At 39.3% G+C, this 25,791-nt stretch overlaps 1 protein-coding gene across 10 annotated transcripts; it reads left to right on the forward strand.

Moving 5' to 3' along the window:
• LOC133132223 (nuclear GTPase SLIP-GC-like) lies at positions 1–25,791 on the forward strand. 10 transcript variants are annotated; one of them, XR_009709098.1, is made up of 21 exons: positions 2–158; positions 3,812–4,328; positions 5,761–5,832; positions 6,307–6,426; positions 7,194–7,293; positions 9,070–9,295; positions 12,526–12,777; positions 12,956–13,159; positions 13,276–13,454; positions 13,554–13,593; positions 13,670–13,771; positions 14,234–14,354; positions 15,681–15,814; positions 16,764–16,943; positions 17,462–17,607; positions 21,316–21,479; positions 22,155–22,311; positions 22,487–22,595; positions 22,684–22,817; positions 23,129–23,219; positions 23,693–25,791. XR_009709098.1 is itself a non-coding variant. In XM_061247527.1 (20 exons), exons 2-20 carry the CDS (start codon positions 3,875–3,877, stop codon positions 23,755–23,757), a joined length of 2,904 nt encoding a protein of 967 aa, XP_061103511.1. In that variant the 5' UTR covers positions 2–158; positions 3,812–3,874; the 3' UTR covers positions 23,758–25,791. The 10 variants fall into 10 exon arrangements, 5 of the variants coding, with proteins under 5 accessions (XP_061103511.1, XP_061103565.1, XP_061103529.1 ...); XR_009709093.1 differs by having other exon boundaries at positions 17,501–17,607; XR_009709095.1 differs by having other exon boundaries at positions 17,515–17,607.

Below are 25,791 nucleotides of genomic sequence, written 5' to 3' on the forward strand. Positions count from 1 at the left end.
ACAAACCCGCACGCAGACACATACACGCACAGCTGGGCGGGGTGTATTGAGAAAAGGAAACTTACTGAACTGAAGTAGACTATTAAAGAGAAAAACTTGTTGGGAGGCTTGAAAAACAGGTGAAGATCAGATGAGCCTGGCTCTTCATTGAAAGACTGGTGAGTCCCTCAATGGTCAAAGATTTACTGCCTATATAATTATCACACTTTATATATTACATGTGGTTGTAGTGGCTACATACCGTATGAGGAAATCATTGTGGTCTCAGTAACTGGTGGTCAGTAACTGGTCATGTGTATAACCTGGGATGTGTATCCCTCACTGCTCTGAGGCTGTTCATACAGTACCTGGTTTATTTGCATTTTTGTTTTGAGAAATTAAATGGCAAAGATGATGAGAAACTCTGCTGGAGTGCTGACCACAGAGTATGCTCAAAGACACATTGATGAAATGCTCTCTTGCTTTCAGTCAAACTCTAAGTTATTTTGTTTGCTTGATACATAATTTCAAGAATATTCTGCTGTTGACATGTGATTGTTTTATTTCAACTGTTTGCAAATGAAAGTTAAAATTAGGAGTACAGAGCAAAAACAATAAAAATGTGTCACTGTCCAAATACTTATGGACTCCACTGAATATAATACTGCATACGTTACAGTTGGCAGCGTAAAGCTTTGTGGGAGGGATCTCAGTCCTTAGTTATACGGTTATACGGTTGTCTTAGTGATCCTAACTGACCTAAAATCACCTATGCCATACACCGTTGGGACAGCTTATAGTGATGAAATCAAAACAGAGTGGATTGAAAGGTATTGAAGTTGGTTATGACACGTGGCTGATATAATACCTACCACCACTTCCTGGTTGAGTTTTTTTCTTCTTGAATGGATAATAAATGTCTTCAATGAGATATTGTCAGTAGAATGGCGTGGTATGATTACACAAGGATACCTTTTTTAAACTTTGCTCTTCAGTGTATTGAAATATGTTTGTGCATGTTTGCATGAATCCTAGAGTTCATGCTCCCAGATACACTATTGTCCAATGTGTCACTAGTTGCAGATGAGACTGGGGAGGGGGTGCTTATAAACTGGCCAAACTATAGTACCAGTCAAAAGTTTGGACACACCTTGCCCTTTTCTGGATTTTTTAATGAATGTTTTATTTCCACTGTTTGTAATCAAGCAATTCATATGTGGTCAAAGTGCAGATTCTCACATTTTATTAAACCATGTTTTTATACATTTTGGTTGCACCATGTAGTAATTACAGAACTTTTTATACTTAGCCCCCCATTTCAATGTTTGAGACACTTTCACATAATGTCAAATAAAATAGTATTTAGTTGCATATATCCATTGCATAGCATGACTTCCTGATGTCTGTGACCTATCAACATCACCAGAGTCTGGATATCTTGTTCTCAGGTTGTCCTATAAGCAATACTATAACTCTTTGCATTTGAATGGATCTCTATGGGAATTGGGAGGTGGGACTAGATTTGGCTGTAAATTATGCTGATACAGTATAGAACACATTTGTTGGCTAAATGGCTTTAAGTCATCAAGGGTCTGAGGTATCAAACCAGCCTCAAACAACCCTGCTGCTACTAGATACACAGTAGATACGTCAGGGGTTGTCTCTCCTGAACAACAGGAAAATGAGTCAGGAGAAATGTCCCTTGTAGTATCTACAGCATATCTGGCAGCAGCAGGATGGTTTGAGGCTCATCTGATGTTGAAATATGAGAATCTGCACTTTGACACATAGGAATTGCTTGATTACAAACAGTGGCCAGAAAAAGGCAAGGTGTGTCCAAACTTTTGACTGGTACTGTATGTGACAGTGGCACTAAGGACAACTAAGTCAAAAACACAGACACACACGCACGCACACGCACACACGCACGCACACACACACACACATACAGACACGCACAGCTGGGCGGGGTGTATTGAGAAAAGGAAACTTACTGAGAAAAGGAAACTTACTGAGAAAAGGAAACTTACTGAACTGAAGTAGACAATTACAGTTTCATCATTTTCACACTTGTCTCGATACCATGTCCACTTCTTCAAAACACTTCACACAGTGTGCTTTTGAAACACGCATCTGAGCACATCAGTTAACCTTTGGTGCAAAATGCACTTCAACCACAAAAACACTTCATATTTCCCCCAAAAGTGACTTGTGCTGCCATAACTATAGCATATGCTTTCTCCCATAAGACTACTTTGTCACTCCAATGTGTTTTGTAGTTAAATGAACTACAAAACACAAACAACTTGGAACATTGCTAAATACATATATTATGTGTGTCCCTTTCCTCTATTTTTGCATAAGCAAATACTTCAAGCCAAGCAGCTAAAGAAACTTTTGATCTGTTGGTTTGCCTCTCACAATAGATGTCATGACTGAGTGTGGTTAATGTATGAATGTTTTACTGTATCAGAAACCCAGAATAACATTATATACAATAACTACGATATACTGTAGTTCAGAAAAGAAAAATACAATACAATCAATTACTCAAAATACATTACAATCAATAACAAATACATACCAAATAGCAATATTTTCACTACATACAGTAATTCGCACATATATTGTCTGCCTATCAGTATCATAAGTCTACTGTTGGCCTGGCCCATCCATCCTGTCCTCTGCATTTGGCCATAGATTTTCATAACGAGGAAAAAGTACATATACGACAGTAATAGTAATAGTAATCACTGTCTGTGATTTACTTTCTGTGTATCAGTATTTTTAGTTTGGCTAGGTAAGCAGTGTTTGGCTAGTTAAGGGGTTGTTCATACATTTGCGTCTTGCGGTTTGAAGAAAAAAAACGTATCTTTGTTGTGCAGGTAGCAGTTGAAATTGTACTTCCCTCTAGGGTCTTTCAGCGCACTTATCCCTGGTTATGCGTATACACTTTGTTGTATGTCGCTCTGGATAAGAGTGTCTGCCAAATGCCATTAATGTAATGTAATGTAATGTAATGTAATGTAATGTAATAGTGGAAAAATCTCTTCAGTGACAACTACATCTATATTTTCCATATATACATACACTTGTCAATGCAAGTATGATGTATGGATGGTAACAAGTCTGCAAACAAAAAAAAATTAAAACTTTCTGCAAAAATCAGAATGATCTGTCTGTATTTCAAGCATATAGTTTCATTTGTCTGTCAAAATGCAGCATATTTCCATCCACAGTGATCAGAATTTTGTGGGGTTTTGAACTGAAAGTTAACTGTTTTGAACAGAGTATCTAAATGTCTGCGAAATTCGCTGTATTTGCTCAGACTCTTGCTGGTAGTGAACAATGACTAGAGAGGGAGTATTCATGAATTTTGGAAGAAGTGGTGATTGAATGCCTTTGGTATCAAAGCAATGCAAAAGTATGCACAGTTTAGTTCACATAGTCTATTGATATGGTGAATGTGTTAAGTGTTTTGAAAAATTGCACATGGTATTGAGACAAGTGTGAAAACAATTGTCAAAAACTGTAAAACAATGACCCCATCCCCTTTTGTATTCACCACAATTTTCAGCCCATACCTTTTAACATTTCTTACATTTCAGACCATATGAGCATTTGCCAGAAATGTAAACTTACAATTAGGGTGGTTTCACTGAATCTCATGTATTCTCAAGCATTATCAAGGAGACTGACTGACACTATAAACTCCTTCAACAAAAAAGTTTCATTCATATCTCTCAGTTAAGACTGGAAAGACAAATAAAGGTGAGTCATGTAATATTAGCTACATGCGGAATTATAATATCCACTTCCATTCATTCCTCAGGCCACTGGAACCTAATTACACCCCATTTTCCCCTCAGAGAAGACTGTTACAGAGACGGCCCCCATGGCTCAGGAAGGTCCCAGCACAGCAGACACTCGCAGGGGCATTCATCAGTGTAACTCCCAGGGATGCATCTGCTGCAAGCATATATTAAAGGGATCGGATCTATTTCAGAGTGCAGCTACAGGAAACATATATGAAATCCCACAATCCCTGACCTGTAAGACACCAAGTGTCATCTACGTCATCCAGTGTAAAGAATGCAAGGTGCAATATGTTGGGAAGACCTCAACCACACTGCAAAAAAGATTCAAAGACCACAGAAGTTCCATCAGAAAATGTCAACATCGGCCAATCCCTGATCATTTCACCAAGAATGGTCATCGTCTTGATGATCTGATTATCTATCCAATTGAGCAGGTCACTGGTTCCAAAGAATTAAGTGAGAGGGAACTGCACTGGATCAGAGTGCTTGACACAGTTGAAAATGGACTAAATCTGGGGCCATATAAATGTGGTAAGTTTCACTATGCATATTTGAATGTTTGATTTTATTATTTGCTTTCATTTTAATGTTTTATAATGTCCTTTATTGCACTTTATTCATTTTTTTATATTACATTACATTAATGGCATTTGGCAGACACTCTTATTCAAAGCACAACAAACAACAAAGTGCAAAGTGCATACCCATAACCAGGGATAAGTGCGCTGAAATTTCAACAGCTACCTGCACAACAAAGATAAGGACCAGGGCCTATTTGATCGTCACATTTTTATATTTATTCATTTTTAAATTGTAATACCGCAACACGCAAATGTATGAACAAACCGCTTACCTAGCCAAACACTGCTTACCTAGCCAAACTAAAAATACTGATACACAAAAAAGTAAATCACATAAAGACAACAATTAAGGTTCACAGGGAGGTAGGGAGGGATGGGGAGAGGTGCTGCTTGAAGAGGTGCGTCTTCAGTTTGCGCTTGAAGATGGAAAGAGATTCTACTGTTCTGACCTCCACGGGGAGTTTGTTCCACCACCGTGGAGCCAGAACAGACAGTAGTCGTGAGCAGGAGGTGGAAGTTTGGAGAGGGGAGGCGCCAGGCAGCCTGTGGAGGCCGAACGAAGAGGTCTGGCAGGGGTGTAGGGTCTGATGATTTTTTGGATGTAAGCTGGGGCAGACCCTTAACTGCTTGGAAGACTAGCACCAATGTTTGGATTTTGATGCAAGCCATGACAGCTAGTGGAGGGAAGTAAGCAGGGGGGTGACATGCGAGTGTTTGGGAAGGTTGAAGACCAGACAAGCTGCTGCATTCTGGATAAGTTAGAGGGGTCTGATGGCGGACGCTGGGAGGCCAGTCAAGAGGGAGTTGCAGTCGACCAAGCGGGACAAATCCATCGCTTGCACCAGGAGCTGAGTCAAGTAGGGGGTGAGAAAGGGGCGGATTCTCCGTATGTTGTATAGGAAGAACCTGCATGACTGGGTCACCACCGCAATGTTCTCGGAGAGGGACAGTCTGCTGTCAGTCTGCTGTCCATCACCACGCCGAGGTTCCTTGCACTGGGTGATGGTTGATTACAGTGCATGTGTTGGTCAATTAAATGCTGGCATTTATGCAGTATTTAAAAAAAGAACAAAAATGGGGCAAGACAAATGATGAATTATAAAACGTTTATAATACCACCATGCAGACATACTGGAGTAAACTAGCAAGGCACCACACCAGAAAGATGGGGGACTGTTTACACTGAACAGAACTAACATCATCTCATTTCTTGTAACATAAATAATATATATTTTAAATATAATGTTTTTGAAAAATATTTTACCAGTTAGAAACTCAGCATGAGCATAAAAAAACAAGCACAGTTGTGGTGTTGATATACTTCTATTGATATGATGTAAATGCAAGGCCCTAATATAGAACATGTTAATGTTGTCTTAAAGTAAGACCGCAGACCCAAGATGATGGAGACAAAAGACCAGTGGAACCAACTGAGGGACAAGTGGAAGATGAGTGTGAGTGTTTGGGGGCCTTCAAATATATTGTGTTTGTGAACATACACACACTGGGCTCTTTCTTAGGAAACGGTAACTTAGATAACCACTCTGTATGAGTGTGGTGAGCAGAAAAGTCATCTCAAACTGGTTTCAAGAACATGACAATGAGTTCATTGTTCTTCAGTGGCCTTCCCAGTCGCAGGATCTGAATCCAATTGAAAACCTTTGGAATGTGCAGCTGACAGATCTTCAGAAATCGTGTGATGCAATCATGTCAACATGGAAAAGAATCTCAAAGGAACATCTTGTGGAATCCATGCCATGAAGAATTGAGGCTGTATTGAGAGCAAAGGGAGGCTCTACCCAGTATTTGTATAGTGTTCCTAATAAAGTGCTCAGTGAGTGTATAGTTTATGTGAATATATGTGTTAGGTGTCTGGAACATGATGTAAGTCATTTTAATACCTCAAGGTCTCACACACACTTTTCCAGCTCCTCAGAAAGGTAAAAGAAAGCTCCATGGGAATGAAGATGTGAAATCAAAGAAGAGGAAGATGAAAAATAACAGACAGTCTGTGTTTTCATATGAGACAGAAGAACTTCTCTCAACCTGTAAGTGTCTTACCTTCTTCTTTATAATCTACAGTACCTCAGAGTGAACTCAATCATTGACAGCCTTTACATATGATACTAGTACAGTACTAATTCTATAAGATTGAAGGGAATAATGCTTGAAAAAGAAATGACCATGAACTTAAACTGTGCTAATTTCTCAAAGATTCTTACCTACATTTTAGAAAAAGCCAAGTCATTCTTGTGAATTAATGACAGAATCATACGTTTTATATATTTTTCATTTTGAGCAACAACGTAATGAAATCCTGTTGCAAACGGCATCATTGGCCCATGATATTCCCTTTTTATTTAACTTCACGATACTGTTGTCAGGATTTCTTAGCAATTCTAACCTGATCAGCTACAGGTTTAATGGGAAACTAAATCTTTCCCATAATAAACATTTAGGTCATGATTTATTTAAATTCTGACAGACGAAAATTCAGACATTAGAGGTCTTGCTTAGGGACACTTCAACACACGTTGAACAACTCTCCAACTGCTCTTATCTCCTGAGCTAATGTTGCCCTCCTGAAGGGAATTAGCTTCAACACACACTGATATTTTATTCAGCATAATCCAGCCCATTGGCCACCTGTGACGATAAATTTGAGATATGTGCTTCTCGCCGCTTTCTGGAAAATACCAACAGTCAGCATCCACACCCATTGCGAACTCATGCGATAAGGATTTCTGGAAAATAGGGCCCATTACATGAAAAAGCCAACTGTTTCATGCATTTTGTCACAACTGTCTTTTAACAGGTGAAGATGCATTCCAGGTTGGAAAAGATGCCATATCTGAGGTTGACAACAAACTCGAAGGGGTTTCCTGCCGAGAAAACTCATTTCTGGAAGACTTGAAGTACAAAGTTTTTCTTTTAAAATTTATAATGTGGAACTCAATGTGATGTCAATGTAAACCCAGGATCAATAAACAGCACTTGTTTTAATAGTGATAGGTTGTTACTACTACTTGTAAAAGCCAGCTGTGCAGTACTCTGTTTTTTGAAACAAGAATAATAATTTACCTTTAGCATTAGAATGTTAAAGAATCTGTGACAAGTGAAAGTCCCAGTGAAGTTGGTCAAATTTAATCTAGGCCTTCAGGTTAAAACCTTTGCCTTTGGTTAAAAAGTTCAAGTTGTCTAGCTGACTAGGATGTACACTTAGTGACCACTTAAGGTAGACCTACACCAGCTTTTTAATGCAGATATAGAATTGGCCAATCATGTGGCAGCAACTCAATGCATAAAAGCATGCAGACATGATCTTGAGTTTACAGAGAATGGTGCAAATCTTTAAAAATAAAAAACCTTATACCTTTTCAATCAATTAAAATGACAGTACTATACTATTGTATTGAGCCCATATTAAAACCATACTAAATGTTCTTAACTTAATCAATTTTCTCAACCAAATCCAAAATCCCTTGGGATTTGGGTGGGGCTGTCACATCCAATTTGTTCCGGGCTGCAAAAATGATCCGAGTGATATGTCTAACATTCGAAACAGTTGTACTGGCCTCTGTGACGTAGTTACTGTTCTACAACGGCGACCGTCGCTATAACGATGCTGCCTGCTAGCTAGAATATGTAAAGATGAAGATTCTAAAATGACATCATCCTTACTTCGGTCAACAAACAGTGGTAGGCAAGTCATTCCACCACTGAGGAACCAGAAGAGGAAACAGGCGTGAACGTGCAGCTCGACCGCCAGGTGCTCATAGTGAGGGAACCACAAGGCGACTAGAGCTGGCAGACCGGAGTGGTCTTGCTGGGGAGTAGGGAGTGATTAAGGATTGTATATAGTGTGGGGCAGTCCCCTTAGTAGCCTGAAATGCCCACACTAGGGCCGGAGCTGGAGGGGCTTGATGGCACAAGCTGGGAGACCGGCTAAGAGGGAGTTGCAGTAATCCAGGTGGGAAATGACAAGCGCCTGGACTAGGAGCTGGGTGGCTTTCTCCGTTGGGAGATGACGGATATGCCATCTTCGTATATTCCAGCTAGCAGGCAGCGTCGGTATAGCAACAGTCGCTGTTGCAGAACAGTAACCATGTCACAGAGGCCAGTACAACTGTTTAGAATGTTAGATGCGTCGCCTGGATAAAATTTATTGTGACAGGGCCACTTTATTTGACAGAAGCCGGCTGGGGACTGAAAGGGTAAAGGAGAGGTGTCAGAGGACAACTGGCAGACTGTTCTAAGCGGACAGGAAGGTGCCAGTACTAAAATGACCATGTGTTGCAACAGTGGTATCTAGAAAAGCATCTCTGAACACACAAAATGTCAAACCTTGAAATGAATTGGCTACAGCAGCAGAAGATCCAGTAAAAAAAAAAAGTTTTCTAATGAACAGCTCAAGAAGTAGTCAGGCTACACTGGGTAAAAACCGGAGCTATATTGGGATTAACCTGTCTGTAAGTCAGTTTTTGTCAAAATGTCTCTAAACCTGTCTCTCAACCGAGATTAAATTCTGGCTTTGCTCACTGGGTTCATTTTTAGACATTTGTATTAGGCAGGTGAAGTTAGATTACATGTAGTTGTGAAAATGATGCAACTGTTTCAAAAATTCTTCAATACTTTTAGTGAACATAAGTAATATTCATTGAGCCCATAGTTATTGTATCTACCCAATGCAGAGAGAAGATCTCAAGTCTAAAAGATTATAACCACGAAGAGAAAATTTACATTGGATTCTTCGGGAAGACGGGAGCAGGAAAGAGCTCATTGATCAACGCAATTGTCGAAGAAAGCCAACTTCTACCTTCAGGAAGCATGCATGCCTGCACTTCCGTTTTTGTGCATGTACAAGCTAATACTGAATCCAGCAAATACAAAGCTGATATTGAATTCATCAGTGCAGAGGTAAGCAGGTTAACATAAAACAGAAAATTTGCTATAACACAGCAATCCAAATTCGGTTCTGACAGTTACAAGATATAAAGAATGATAACTTCATGTTAATGTTGTTAATTCTATTTCATTCCTTCTTAACGTCAGACGATGGTGCTTTAGAGCACGTTCAAATTATCTCCGTCTTTCGCAAGTGCAGGTCGAGACCTGTGACGTGGATGACGTAAGGCAGCCCCCATGAGTACCTGTTGTTACGACTAGGAATCACACACGGACACTCCTTGTTTTCTTAGTTTTTCCCTTTATTTTGTTTGATTTGGCACATGCTGCTGTGACGTCAGGCAGTGGGACACGCCTCCATTCCACAGGTGATTTAAGTTGGCCTCCTAATTGATGTGGGAGAGGGAAGAAATGCAAAAGAGATTGGGTTTTGATGTTTGGTTAAGCCTGCTTATGTTGCCGCATGTCAGGAGAGAATAAGAGGCAGGTTTTCCGCGCGTAGGATGCCGCAGTTCTCATCCACGCTAGAGGATTTTGTCTCCGTCTTTTGCATGCATGTAACATTGTCAACATAATCCACCCGTCTGTTCTTAAAAATCTTCTCACAAATTGCAGTGATAAGCAGGTCAACTTTCCTCACTGATGGTAGCTAATCTGTTGGTAACCTGGGTTGGAGCAACGGATATTTCTTCCTCCAGAGGCTGCAGAGAAGCTCTAGAATCCACAGCATTCTATCCATAGATTGTCATAGTCCACCTTATTAGCAATAGACCACAGCACCGGATTCTAGTCTAGAGCAGTGTGCTTGTAACTCAGACCAGAAGGATGCCATAGAGCGAATAGAGCCTGACTTACAGATGTGGGAGACAATACTCCACCTGATCCCTTCCTGAGCCACAAGATGTGGAGCCCGGTCTCTTCCTCCGACTGCTCCATATGCTGACTGCAGCATCCTGCAGATGTGCTGGCAGTTTACATGGTGCTAAGACACCTCTAGTCAGTCCAAGAGGGCAAGCATGTTCTTGTGTGGACAGACAGCTCCGCCACTGTCTATCAGGTCAACCACTATAGGGGAACCAGGTCAGCAGCTTCCAGGTGGTGTAGCAGCTGCACGTCTGGGCCTTTCACCATCTCCTCAGCCCCACAGCCATGCTCTCACCTCAATTGTGACCACCATTTTCAGTCAATACAACTGTTACGTAACGTAAATTGCCTGCGATACGAAATCATATTGTATATACAAATTTCACAGTGCAAACATAGCTAGCTAGCTAGATCAAGGCTAACATTAAAATGTTACGTTCAGTGTTAATAAGAATGAAAACATGTGAAGTAGTTACCTTTCTTCTTGAATGTAATCGCTGTCCATAGCAATCGCGACGAGCAGCACAAATGGTCTGTATCAGTTCTGTTTGGATGCCGAAGTAGGCTCGCAAAGCCAGGAGCAACATTTGTAAGGTGATGATGTAAAGTCATGTCATGTCCTGATATACTGAATATACAGTGACGTAATGACTTGGCCCTCTAGCCCGTGGAAAAGCAAGCCGGTTCTTAAAAGGTGTGAACCTTCACCAGCAGCAGCCCAGAACCAGAAGCAGAAGTAGGTTTGAGTTGGTGGAAATAGCATACCAGAGGCGGTGGAACAGATCTGGCGCTGACATGGCGAAGCCAATGTGGATTTGTTCACCTCAGAGAGGACAATGCATTGCCCCCTGTGGTTCTCCTTCAGGGAAACATCCAGCCTGGTCATGTGTGGCCAGATGGCCTTCTGTATGCATTTCCTCCCATTCCCTCACTTCTTCTGACACTAGACAGGGTTCGACAAAGCAACTACAAGCTTCTGCTGGTGTATCCCAGCTGGTCAGGAATACGACGGCTTCCTGTGCTGCTCATACTCCTCGTTGGGAGCTGTGACAGTTCCAAGGAGGGAGCACTGCATAGTCGCAAATGACATCCGGACCCAGATCGCCTGTGAGTCTGTGTTTGGCCTCTGAGGGCAGTTGTACAAACCATCCTGTACTCTTGGGCACTCATTCACTGTATGCAAACAGGTGGAAACTGTTGCAGCATGGTGTGAATCGCATGGTGAAGTCCACTGTTCTGCTCAGTGCCAGTGATATTGCAGTTTCCAGAGGATGCTTCCAAATCAACCTCTGGAGTAAGGTGTATCGTGACAAGTGGGAAACCAGACAGTGTGAACTCACACAAACACCCACTAGTCTCTTGCTTCCAGAAGGGGCCAATGGCAGAATCCACCCTGCCTGCTAAGATGCATGCGTTGGAACGCTGATGACTCAGGGATCACGCTGTGGCCGAACCCATCCTTTATTCCCAAATGTTCATCTCCTTTTCACATTAATCAGAGCACTGAGTTGGGGCCTTTCACCCCCCAAACTCAGGATTGAGAAGGGGTTGGAATGCAAGGGCAACTGTGCCCAGTGCATGCACTAAAGACATACATCAGGGCAACTGCCAGCCTTCGTAGGTCTGAATACCTTTTGTCTGGCATGATGGTCACAGTAAGAGCAGAGCCCTGTCAAAGCAGAGGCTTCCCAAGAGGATTATCGAGGTCCTTGCACATGCCAACATGTTAAAAGGCCTTCCTATATCTGAGGGAATTAGACGCCATTCCACCAGTATATCTACCTCCTTGAATGGCGGGCCACTGAATGACATATGCGCTGCACCATGTTCTTTTCCTATTTCTATAGGGTCAACATAGCTGCTCACCATGCGCTCATGAGCGTTTCTATAGGGTCAACATAGCTGCTCACCATGCAGTCATGAGCGTTTCTATAGGGTCAACATAGCTGCTTACCATGCAGTCATGAGCGTTTCTATAGGGTCAACATAGCTGCTCACCATGCAGTCATGAGTGTTTCTATAGGGTCAACATAGCTGCTCACCATGCAGTCATGAGATGGATACGTTTCCTTGTGACTATGTTGGTATGAGTCATCCAAATGTGCTTTAAAGCACAGTCCTCTGACATTAAGAAAGATTGAAATAGAACAGAAGCTATGCATGTAACTATGGTTCTAGGAATTCAGGCTGCCTTACATCATCCATGTCAGATGGTGCGAATCCAAATGTGCAACCGGGGTACATGTGTATCTTTCAGTTAATATAGAAACACACTGTGACTGGTTCCTGTAAACAAATCAACCCCACCATGTTCCATGTACTCTTAAATGCAAACAGAATGATAATACACGTTGATGATTAAGGAATTTCTACTACAGGACTGGAAATCAGAACTACGTTTCCTGCGAGATTCACTCAAAAATGAAAATGACCAAGACTCACTCAAAAATGAAAATGACCAACAAGACACCATTGCAGAAAACGATGATGGAATTGCAGAAATGGCAAAAGAAAAGATTACAGCCGTTTATGGAGAAGAGGGCCTGAAGAAAGTTTATGGTGAATTGGTGGGAGCCAGAGAGTTTCCTGTGGTTCTAGGCACAGGAATGAAGACTCTGACTTTTGACACTGTGAGTGCTAAAATAATATTTTTTAAGAGGACGTCTTTATGGTAAATGGTAAATGGTTGGCATTGCTCAGGGACACTTCGACATAGCCCAGGCGGGGGATCGAACCGGCAACCCTCCGACAATTGTTCTCTGGTTTCTCTTAAAATATAAACAATTTACTCCTAAAACTTCTCTACAGGTCGCAGAACTGTCTGAAGGCATTGAATGCTACATTCGGAGTGATACAGAATCAGATACAAATGAAGGGAAGCAGTTCTGGCCTCTGGTGAAGCGAGTCACCATCTCCTTGCCGAAGTCTCCAGCTCTGCTGGAGGGGATTGTGCTGGTGGACCTGCCTGGAGCTGGAGATGTCAGTAAATACAGAAGTGACATGTGGAAAGAGGTGATGTCATTGCTTCAAGCTGTAATCGTTTACTGAATTCTGTTTATTACAATGGTGGGTTCCATGGACAATGTTGAAACTGACAATACTGAAAGATTTTCATTAAACTCCCACAGTGTCTCAGCCAGTGCTCCTCTGTCTGGATTGTGAATGATATGAAACGTGCCCTGTCTGAGAAAGTAGCCAATGAAATCTTTGATACATCATTGAGAACCATTGCTGGAGGAGGAGAGTGTTACAATATCACCTTCATCTGCACCCATACAGATATCATCAATCCAGAGAACTTCAGAAAGTTAGCTGTTACATTATAAATATCTTCAGAAATATTTAATACACCTGTGTACGGACCTTTCATGTTTCTAATTCTGAATAACTTTTCTGATTTTACCAGAAATTATCGTATCACAGATGAGGACCTTAACATTAACAAGGTAAGGACAGGTTAAATAAATATTAAATATTTAATAGGACATATTTCACAATTCTTATTAATACATTTTTTTTCAGGATACCCCGGAATATGAGAAGAAAGAAAAACAGGCGTGTATACTGTGCCGTAATCAGAAATTTAAAGACAAAATCAGTAAAGTCTTCAAAGCTAAAACAAAGGTGAGGTTTAGCGTGGTAGCATTACCTGAAACTTGCTCTTACACACAGACAAATACAGGAATAAATATGAACGAATAGGATAAATGCATAAAAAAAGTTAATTCTCTATATGCCAGCTTACTTTCTCCATTGACTTGAGGAAATTGACTTGAAGAAGCATGAAGCTAAATTAACTGTGAACTGAAGGAATATTTATGTTATTTGAAAGGAGCCTAAGCATAAATAGAGTAGCATTAGCCGACATATGGCAAGGCCCATAGGTGACCTAATTCATGTTTTTCAATAAGCAGCTTCAAGTTCACTTTTTTACTTGAAAAGTACTTTTAGTTTAATCAACTCATTTTATCTTATTGGTGGCTGTGCTGTAGCTTAAATACTTCCTATTACATTTTCACAGTAACTTCCCCACTATTATAGACCAAAACCTTCTTTAACAATCATATTTTCTATATTTCACTTAAGAAATTTCTGCTTGGTGATGAAGACCGTTCAAATGAGTTCTTTGATGTGTTCACTGTGAGTTCTGAAGAATTCAAGAGTACTGCACAAGGGAAGTCAACTGTTCTGGATCGCAATGAAACTGGTAAAACGTTTTTATATTATATATCACTATGAAAAACCAATGTATTTGTCTTAATTAAAGCATAAGAGTGGGCTAAAATTCCTCCACAGTGATGTGGAAGACTGATATCATATTAAAGGAATTGGTCACAATTATTGCTGCTAATGGTAATGGTTATTAAATGTTATTGATAACTCTTGTTATTAAATCAATGAAACACTGATTTTGAAAAATGTGTTTTGTGTTTACTCAGGTTCCCTTTTTCTAATATTACATTTTATTAAAATGTATGAAACCATTCTGTGTGAATAATACAAAATTATAGAGAATCAGAAAAGGGGCAAATACTTTTTTGCAGCACGATACAATCACTGAGCACTTTATTAGGTATTTATTAGCCTTTTTTTTACTTATTGGTTCTTCTGCTGTTGTAGCCTATCCACGTACAGGTTTGACCAGTCTAGCAAGAGACATGAAAATCCAAGTAGATCAGCAGTTTCTGAGATACTCAAACCACCCTGTCTGGCACCAACAATCAATCCAAGTTCAAAGTCACTTAGATTGCATTTCTTCCCCATTCTGACATTTGGACTGAAAAACAGCTGAACCTCTTGACCATGTCTGCATGCTTTTATGCATTTAGTTGCTGCCACATAATTGGCAGATCAAATATTTCCATTAACAAGCTGGTGTACAGGTCTATCTAATAAAATGCTCACTGACTATATACACTTACCGAGTACTTTATTAGGAACAATTTTACTTTCTTACAACTACTTATTCATGCAATTATCTAATCAGCCAATTGTGTGGCAGCAGTGCAATGCATACAATCATGTAGATATGAGTCAGGAGCTTCAGTTAATGTTCATATCAACCATCAGAATGGGGAAAAAACGTGATTCAAGTGACTTTGACCGTGGAATGACTGTTGATGGCAGACAGGGAGGTTTCAGTGTCTCAGAAACTGCTGATCTCCTGGGATTTTCACGCACACTAGTCTCTAGAGTTTGCAAAGAATGGTGCAAAAAACAAAAAGGAAATCCAGTGAGCAGCAGTTCTGCAGACAGAAACGCTCTGTTAATGAGAGAAGTCAGAGGAGAATGGCCAAACTGGTCAAAGCTGACAGGAAGGTGACAGTAACGCAAATAACCACACATTACAACAGTGGTATGCAGAAGAGCATCTCTGAACACACAATGCGTCATAACTCTTCAGTGGATAGCCTACAGCAGTAGAAATACCGAATAAAGTGCTCACTTAGTGTATATACAGTACATAAGCACAAGGTGAAGGCTAGACGCATGGTTTAAGTGTTAACTAGCTGTTTTTTCACTATTTACAAAGAATTGCCAGCGCTGATGGAGCACATGAAGAAACTGTACGTCTCCCATTTCGAGAAGAAAGTGAAAGATTATGTATCTGAGGTTTCTGGAATCATTTCATATCTTCACTTTTCAAAGGATGCTCTCAGTTCAAAGGTATGTTTTGACTCCTTCAGTATGTAAATGTTAATGTGTTTTTAAAAAGTATAATCCTATGACAACGAAAACACAATTTTATTGCTCTGTCGGAAATGTAATATTAAAGGGTAATTGCGCTCTCCAGGAGATCACATTTTTGTCCATGTGTTTGTATGCCTACTTTATAAAGAAACATTTTTTTCTGACATTTCCAAAATATAATTTGGAAAGAAAACTGATGCAGAAAAATTATTTTTGCATTTTATTCTGGCCATGCCCCAATAGTGATCAGAGTACCTCAAGATGTCAATCAAGATATATAGTGGGAAAATTGTTGATTTTAACATTTTTAACCACATATTCTTATAAGTCGTAGTCGTAAGTCGAATGTTAAAGTCCCGCCCACCACAAAAAAAGTAACTGGACCTAGGAAGTGATTTCCCAAAGAGAAACACTTGTAGTGAGTGCAGTAGGTGGAGCCAGGCTGAATTAGTGAGTGCAGTAGGTGGAGCCAGGCTGAATTAGTGAGTGCAGTAGGTGGAGCCAGGCTGAATTAGTGAGTGCAGTAGGTGGAGCCAGGCTGAATTAGTGAGTGCAGTAGGTGGAGCCTGGCTGAATTAGTGAGTGCAGTAGGTGGAGCCAGGCTGAATTAGTGAGTGTAGTAGGTGGAGCCAGGCTGAATTAGTGAGTGCAGTAGGTGGAGCCAGGCTGAATTAGTGAGTGTAGTAGGTGGAGCCAGGCTGAAGTAGTGAGTGCAATAGGCAATTACACTTTCAAAACAATCTGCTGGAATTCTGGTGTTCAGCTACCTAGCTTCCAGATAACTAGGTAGCTTGTAAGAAACATTAGTTTGTTATTTACTGACTTGTTTCATTGTCTCACAAAATTGGAAATGGAACTGATATCAACAGCAAATGTTTAATCTAGCTATCGATAGAAATGCAAGTAAGCATTGTCTTTTTTTCAGAAACAGTCTTCAAATGACGACGAATTCAACCGACTTGAAAAGGTTCTGGGTAAAACATGCGAAAAATTGAATGAAAATCTGAGCCAAGTTCACCAAAAACTCCAGAAAGAACTGGAGATGGGAGTAAAGACAGCAGAGACAACATGCCTGAAAAATGCCACAGACAGAGTGCTGGAATCAGTGAGTTTGTGTTTTACATTATTGGCATTTGGCAGATGCCCTTATCCAAAGAGATGTACAGTTGATTAGACTAAGCAGGAGACAATCCTCCCTGGGAGCAATGCAGGGTTAAGGGCCTTGCTCAAGGGTCCAACGGCTGTGCGGATCTTATTGTGGCCAGACGGGATTAGAACCACCGACCTTGCGTGTCCCAGTCAATTACCTTAACCACTACGCTACAGTCCATCCCTGTTACAGCAGGTTAATATAGTTAATGTTCTGCATACAGAGATTATAGCAATTGCTAGTTTTCAACTCCCGTCTCTCGTTAGGCTTTTTTATGAACAGAAAAATATTAAAAATAAGACAAAAATAAGTGTTAAATGGATGATGTTAAAAATATACACATTTAAAATACAAACATTTAATAGATGCTGAATACATTAGGGGTGCAACGATTAATCAACATATTCGACTAAAATCGATGACCAAATTAGTTAGTGTTTTTTGCACAAGTGTTTTAATGCTCTAACATGTAGGTATTACCGCTTACTTGAGTGAATGTGAATGTTGTGAAGTGCAACATTTGCAGAGCCGAACTTGCCTGGCATGGGAGCACATCGATGATGCTGGAGCGTCTGAAGAGGAGGCACTTTGGCTCTCTGGATGATGAAGATTTGTCTTGGTAAGTTAGTTTTCTAGTTAGCTAGCTAGCCAATATTAATGTTAAAAGCTACGTTACTTCACGTTATGAGCTGTAACGTTTTCTATATAGAAATATATAAATATTTTCTGCTTATATCACGGCTACTCACCAAATAAATAATTCTGCACTTATTTTAAATTCCTATTTTATTTTATTTTAGAAAAGAGCATTAGTTATATATGTGCATATCCGCAGAATATATGTGCACATCCTAGCTCGACCCATGCCAACTAAATGGAATTTAGCTAATAGCAATTAGCAATGTGTTTAGTAATCCTGATCTGCACAGTCTGGATAAATCATTAAAATAACATGTTTTTAAAATGTTGCCCATTAGTTTGAAAGAAACGTAGCGGTGTAACGTTAACTATACGCATCCACTTACGCTGCCACAACGTAGCCCCCTATTACGAACCAGAATTTAGCTGATGTTAACCATGCAGTGCCCATCTTAGTTAAGGTTAATTCACTTAGGCTAATGTTAATGTCAATGTTAGCAACACTGTCCGTCGTGTTTAATGAAGCCTACATATGTGGAAACTATGACTTGACCACATTGTATTCATTTTGAAAACGCACAGTTTATATAGCTATAGGGAAAAAACTGATTGGAAATGGCATGTTAAACAAGGGTACAGGAGACCGGCCATTTAAATTTTTGTTCTCGTTGTGGTGGGGGAGAATTTCTTGAAGGGAAAACATTAGGCTATACAGTCGTAGCTGGAGAATATATTGCTGCCAAGTGCACACGTTTAGAGAACATCTGAGTATTTCATCCTTTCTAAATCGCAAAAAGATCTTCAACTCCTGTCTATACGTGCATGCCCAATGTGAGTTCCATTCAAATTAACGGGTTTGTTTGATCTCGTTTGAACTGAACTTTTGGAAAGATGTGACAGCCCTAATAATTTGCATCTCCATTTATCATGAAACTGGACATATAGATGGGAAACATTTATTTACAATGCATTTCAATATCTACACACAATTCTAGAATCAAGAATGAATATGGCTTGAATGTATTTTTTGGAAATACTGGAGTATTGGAGTTTAAATTAAATTTTACTCTTTTGCCTGACAAATATATATATTTCTATATCAAATGCTGGTCAAGGACCACTGTCCATGGTTGATGGCGATTGGTTTCAAGAAATGATTAGGCATTTCAACACTGAATACACCCTTCCATCCAGAGCTCATTTCATGCACTTGATGGTAAAGAAATATGAAAGAACCTTTCTGAAGGTACAAGTGTTATATTCTCTCACACACATTCACACTCTCACACATGCACATATGCACATACACACAAAATAGAAATTTGTGTTTGATATAATGACAGAATTCATGACGAAATAATATTAAGATCGCTGATCAATATTTAAAATCTTGATTAAAGCATAAAACGGCCGCCATAATGTAAATGTTGAAGGTTTACTGAATACACTGTATGGGTCTTGCACTTCAAATTGTTAACTAAAATCACCTGTGATGTATTTAAAGGTACAGGAGACCATTAAAGAAGTCAAAAGCTCCCTCACACTGACAGCTGATGTCTGGACTAGTCGTGCAACAGAGGCATACCTTGGTGTGTCCTGCCATTTCATCAGTGAAGATGATGCAAATGAAGACTTTTAGCCTTGCCACCATGCCTCTTGAGGAGAGACATTCTGGTGCAAACATAATGATGTGGCTGGAGGAGGTGGTAGCAAAATTAGACATCTTGCCTACCAAAATAAAAGCAGTAGTTCGTGATAATGAGTCCAATATGGTGGCAGCAAGGCAAATGCTGGAAGAAAAACACGGTTGGGCTTCTGTCCGCAGCGCTGAAATGAAGTTCAGATGTACTTTGCAGAGCCAGCAATACCCAAAAAGGAAGACCCTCTCAGATGGAGGAGGGAAAATAAGAGGCATTTTCCCACATTATCAAATCTGGCAAGATCTTTTCTGTGCATTCCTGCAACATCCACCCCGTCAGTGCACATCTTCTCTGCAGCAGGGAATATCTGCTCTCAGAAGAGAGCCAGCCTCTCACAAGACCATGTAGAGAAGCTGACTTTCCTCCACTTCAATACTGTGATAGTTGCAAGAGTGAAGACCACAGAATGCACAAAGCACAGAATGCACTTTTCTTTTTTTGTTTCTTTTTTATTATTTTATTTGTTATATTTTATTGCTGCTACTTTGCTTATCCTTGGTTTAAAACTTTGAAAAATAGATATTGGAATCCATGGGAATCTTTTGTATCAGCAGGAAAGTTCATTAAAAGAAGTATTTCTGAACAAAGTATTCATCTTTATTGTCTTTATTGTTAGGTAGCACATGCCTAAAACATGCTAACATGCAAAAGCTCAAGGTAAATGTAAAAGCTGATGGCTAAATAAGAGCCATTGAGTAATTGTCTGGTTTGTAATCTGATTACTCGATTAATTGATTATTCGACTAACGATTATTCGACTATCAAAATATTCGTTAGTTGCAACCCTAAAATACATACACACATATCACAATGTTACAAAGAAAAAGGATGCATGCATGTTATATTACAAATAAAAGGTTGTAGAAAAGTATATAAGAACAGTAAAGGATTTAGCTGGCAACTGCCAGTTTTTGGCTGGTAAAAATAATCCAGGAGTCAAGGAAATTGCAATGCCTTCCTGACATTGTTGCTGGCAGTCAATCAATCAATCAAATAAATACTGGCATCTCAAAATGCAATAATCAACTGAATTTTGAATTTCAGGTCATCAGCTGCCTACTTCCATGACATTAAATATTGTTTAATGTTGTTTAATGTTGCCTTGTTATAAACAGGTTTGAATATTGCAGCATGTTGCCTTGTTATAAACAGGTTTGAATATTGCCGCATGTTGCCTTGTCATAAACAGATTTTCACTGAATTAACTTTTATAAGCATAACGATGAGCTTCATATGATCAGATCAATTGTTATTTTATTGTATTTTGTCAAATGCATTCTGACGTGCAGGCTAAAGTGAATTACTGCACTTTCTATTATTCAAAAAGGCCTATTCGCTGAGGTGAACAGTGGAAATTGCTTTTACTTTTTCCCAAACTTATTTATTCATCTTCATCTTTGGCCAATTCAGTTAGTGACGATGTCTCTTTAATCAATCATCAAATCATTTTAGAATTTTATCTAAACATGGAAAGGAAAATTCTAGTGTAAATCATTTTGACCTTGCCAGAATTTGCATATTGGTAATTTAACCTCCTGAGACCCTGTGTCCCTCAAATGAGGACATTAAATGTTGGCTTCCCTGAGCTCCATACAATATCTCTCTTCACAAAAGGGACATTCAATTAAAATAAAATAAAATATATATTGTATAATATATAATAGATATTATAAATATATTATAATAATGTTCACTGCAAGATGTTTTTGTCATCCAAGACACTATTACTATGGTCTATATTACAAATATCAGATAATGACCTGGGAATTAATTAATCACATCGCTGGTACACGTTCACTGACAATGTCAGTGCTTTAGCCTTCATGAATGTGCTGGCGAGTAGACCTACTCTTTTACTCAAATAAAGTCTCATGTAAACCTCATGTCACTTCAGAGCAGCTTGTACAGTGAAAAGGGGATGCCTGGTGCACATTTTGCTCTCCATAGGCTACATTGCGATTTTTCATTTGTATTTCTTTTTTGTACAGAAAGGGCCTGATAACAGAGGCCACCACAAGACGCTTAAAGCCATGTGTAGAAATGATGGATGTTACCGATCTGTAACAGGAGGGTTAGTTGATCTGAACTACACTCTGTCAGAACCCATGTACAAAAAGATGAATGAAGACAACCACTTCCAGAAGATATTTGGGTGAGTGACTTTTGCCTTTGCGAATAATGTATTTTCCTTTGTGCAACCAATATCACACCAATATCTAATGATTCAGAGTGACCAATTATATTTCAGTAATATTTAATCTTATAAAAATTGGGCACAGACCACGATGCACTCTGAAGTACAAGCTGTTAGGACATTAAATCAACATCATATTCACGAGGTTGAAACTCTGAACAATGTTTTAAAACAGGTCTTGTCTCCCTTTTGCAAGAGTTTTTTTAAATTTTTTATAGGACTACAATACCCATTTTACAAAGATTTGTCACTGCAACTGCAAAGCTACAAATCATGGGATTTACATGTATTATGGACCAAATTTAGGCCCAATATTATTTGTGTGTTTTGTGAACTTCAAAACACAATTCACATTTGTTTTGTGATCTGCAGAACACAATTTGCACGTGTTTTATGCATCACTAAACTGCCAATCCTGTTTTACACATCAGAATACAACTCACAAAATACAAACTATTTTGATACTGTCTTTCCATCGCAGCTGTATGACCAATGAAAATCAAGATATATTTTCATTAGAATTTTGCCTGGAATGTGCTTCCATACACAACAGCCCCATATTTCTGTGTTTTGCTGTCTAAGTATAACAAGAGACTCAGATTAACAACAAATCATTCTAAACTGTCTCCCAAGCACTGGACCTTCAGGAACCTCTTTCAGAAAGACCCGAAAGACCTCAATTCAAGCGCAATTTGAAAGTTTCCAAGAGAACTTCATCACAAATGACTATCTGATAATCAGGACAAGGGATAAAGAGAAATACCTGCGTCTGGTGTACATTAGAACAGAGGTAAGAACCCATTTCAATGCCTCTTCTACAGTCGATATCTCCTTTCTTGCAGTCTTACACATTTCATACTGATGCAAATATTAGAAACTGACCCCAATGCTCCAGTACAACAATGACCTCAATAGTTTTTCAAAGGTTTACTGAACTGAAACATCTTCCCTTTCATATCATCTAGCAAAGAAAAGTGCACAGGAAACTGGAGAATGAAATCCTACAGAGAAAGAAGCTGATCTACAATTCCCTCAGTGATTCAATCCGTGACAAGATGAAGCAAACATATCAAGGTCGGCACTTGGGCAAGTCGTGTCAATTGTGTTGATATTAACATGTAAAATTCCATTGTCAATAGAAATGTGTGAAATGTATTTTCAGAATGCTCTGACATCACAGGAAAAGAATCTTTCAGAAAGATTCAGGAGAAAATTAAAAGTGCAATTGAGGATTTCAAAAAGACCATGTTCCACAATGCCAAGACGAAGATGCTGAAAGAGTTCAGTGATCTGCAGGTTCGTTTTCAGCTTGCTTTCATGGAACAACTAATTATCCAGGGGGTGGTTTATGTAATGTTCATGGTATAATAATGCATGCAAGGCAGTAACACTTTTCATTAGTTAGTTTGTATGAGCTGCCTGAGCCAAATACATTTTATTACTTTGATTAAATCACCCCGTAATATAGTAAAGGTTGCATCCTCTTCAGTTTCAAATAAATGTAGATTGTTGTTACACACAACAGAAAAAAAACAGTTCAGATATAACGCCTCGATAAAGATCACTTTACAGGAAACAATCAAATTTGTTTTTCAAACCTCTCACAGAAATACATTGTGGATCAAATTAAGACACGGATGACAACCGCCTTGAGACTGGGTCTACGCCAGATCCCTGAGGACCTGACTGGCCTCCCAGGTAACCAGTGGAAGCCACTCTAGGACTGTGTGAGGATGTGACAGGGCACTCTGTACTGATCCAAATCATCAAACTTAGTGTTTCCGACCAGGGCCCCGTTTTCCTGAAATGATCTACACAGAGATCAAAGGTTTTCCTCATGAGAATATTCCTTTATATTCAAGGCGTTTCCCAAAACCGTCTTGACTGAAGGAATAACCTGGAACCACTTGAACAGTGGCTATTGTTAGCTGAATTTAAATCCAAAGCTGGGAAAATGACCACAAAACAGAAACAGACATTTTCACAGGTATATTGCTATGTCTACATGGTCAATAACTCCCCCTCCTCTTCAGCCTTTTACGTGCATGTAAATCTGTGGTCATGTCATGATCTACGGTACAGCAGCTGCTGTTTGTGTCCTGGTTTGTTCAGTACAGCATACCTGCCTGCATGTGTCCATCTCAAACAATGTGATTCATTCTTCATTCCAGACGTTTCAGAAGAGACTGAGATGATGGAGCGATGCTGTGAGTCTTTGGGCCTCCAGGTGTTTTAAGAACCGAAAGAGGATGATGGATCCAGAAGCAGCAGAATTATCAAACTGATTTGAGATCACCATGGCAACCTGTCTGTGGGTGCTGTCAAATATGCATTCTATTGATAACCATTTTTCTTATTATTTCACTGACTATGTAATACTTAATACTTACTGCTTAACTGCACAACAAGGCCACAGATTAACATCGATGAGTTTTTGTGGAAAGGTGGTCTCAAATACACTTGCAGCATCAATGTTGGCTTTGAATAACTAGTCAACTTATCAGTTCAGTAAGCAATAATGTATGTTAAACTATGTGATACTATACTTCTGCTGTCGCTCTTTTTAGAATCTTTAAACAGAAAACTATTTTTTCGTACTTTTTTTATTGATGAAAACATTGAAAAATGAATAATTTGTTTAGTTTAGAACTCAGGGTGGTAGGAATACAGCAATCATATCATGTTTGTTCACTTCTTCAATTCAGTTACTTTATGCAATATATAATCATATCAATAATCATCTTAAAGTAGAATGTGCCTGGTATAAGAAAGGACTTTTCCTGTACTGTGGGATTTGTTCTTTGCCAGTTTAATATTTAGAATTGTTAAAACAGCTAAATTGTTGAACTTCAGTCTGAATCACTTCTAATTTGGAAAAGTGAGGGCATAATGAATGTTTATTCTCCTGGGCCTGACAGTAGGCGGGTGTGCCTTTCCTCAGTTTGGTCTGGATTCTGGACTTTTTTATTTGGAAAATTGTAGTTTTTATTTCCATTCGCTTGAATCAGGGCTTTCGTGTAATACAGCTGCAAGGAAGTTTAGGGAATAGAACTGCATATCACTGGTTTACATCTACTTTTAGTCATATTTCAAAAAATTGCTTTTTAAAAATAACATTTACATACTTAGTATTTCTAGAACCACCTCCATATCAGAACTGCTCTTATCCGCCTATATTGATCTTATTTCTTTGTGTGGGATTTATAGTGGGAAATCAGGTTTGTAGGGATATAGCCATGTGTGTTTACTTCTTCAATTCAGTTACTTACATGCAATATACACTCAGTAGCCACTTTATTAGGTAGACCTGTACACCAGCTTCTTCATGCAAATATTTAATCAGCCAATCAAAATGCATTGTTCATGAGAGTGGTCAAAGGAGAAGGGCCAGACTGGTCAAATTTGACAGGAAGGTGACAGTAACGCAAATAAGCAGACATTACAACAGCCTCTAAGTGGATCGGCTATAGCAGCAGAAGAAGAAAAGGGAGGAAAAGTGAATGTCCCACTGAACTGCATTGCTAAATGCTATGCTACTGCATTTCATCATAGATGGCAGCAGCAGCAACTTAATTTAAGCAAACAAAGCATTAAATCGCTCTGCAACCACAAAATCACACGGCTCCGTATCGTCAGCAAATGATTGACATGCAGCTCTTCGTTACTTTTTTAAAATATCTTGGTTACAAGCACACGGTCAGATTTGTGTACCAAACACAACAACAAAGATTAAGTTTATCCCTGGCTGGCCACTCTCATGAGAGGCACTAAAACATTCGGGCCCTGGGGTTTTTTTCTCCAACTGTGCTTGACATTGGTTGCAGGCTGCCATCGATAGCCGACTGATTACATAAATGTATTCTATGATTTTTAAATCACACGAGTCGGGACGATAAATGAATACAGACACCACTGCCGGTGGCATTAGGATGGAGTTTTAGCCTCGTCGATCTAAAAACGCAAAACAGGACTTTTTTCTCATTGAAATCCCATCGTATTCAGCATATAGCTATGTATTTAAACCATGAAACACATACTTTGAGTCCAGACTTCAACGCTATGTAGTTGTTTATATTTAGCTTCCACCGTGCTATTTATTAGGGAGCAATATACTGGAAGTATCGGCCCCCGAAACATCCACTTTACCTCCCTATAAGTCAAAAAAATAAGTTTAATAAATACCTAATAAAGAGCTCACTGAGTGTATAATCATATCGATAATCATCCATGACGTAGAATGTGCCCAGAATAAAAGGGGAATTATTCTGTA

The sequence above is a fragment of the Conger conger genome, chromosome 1 (genome assembly GCF_963514075.1).
Source record: "Conger conger chromosome 1, fConCon1.1, whole genome shotgun sequence".
In the NCBI taxonomy this organism is placed as follows: Eukaryota; Metazoa; Chordata; class Actinopteri; order Anguilliformes; family Congridae; genus Conger; species Conger conger.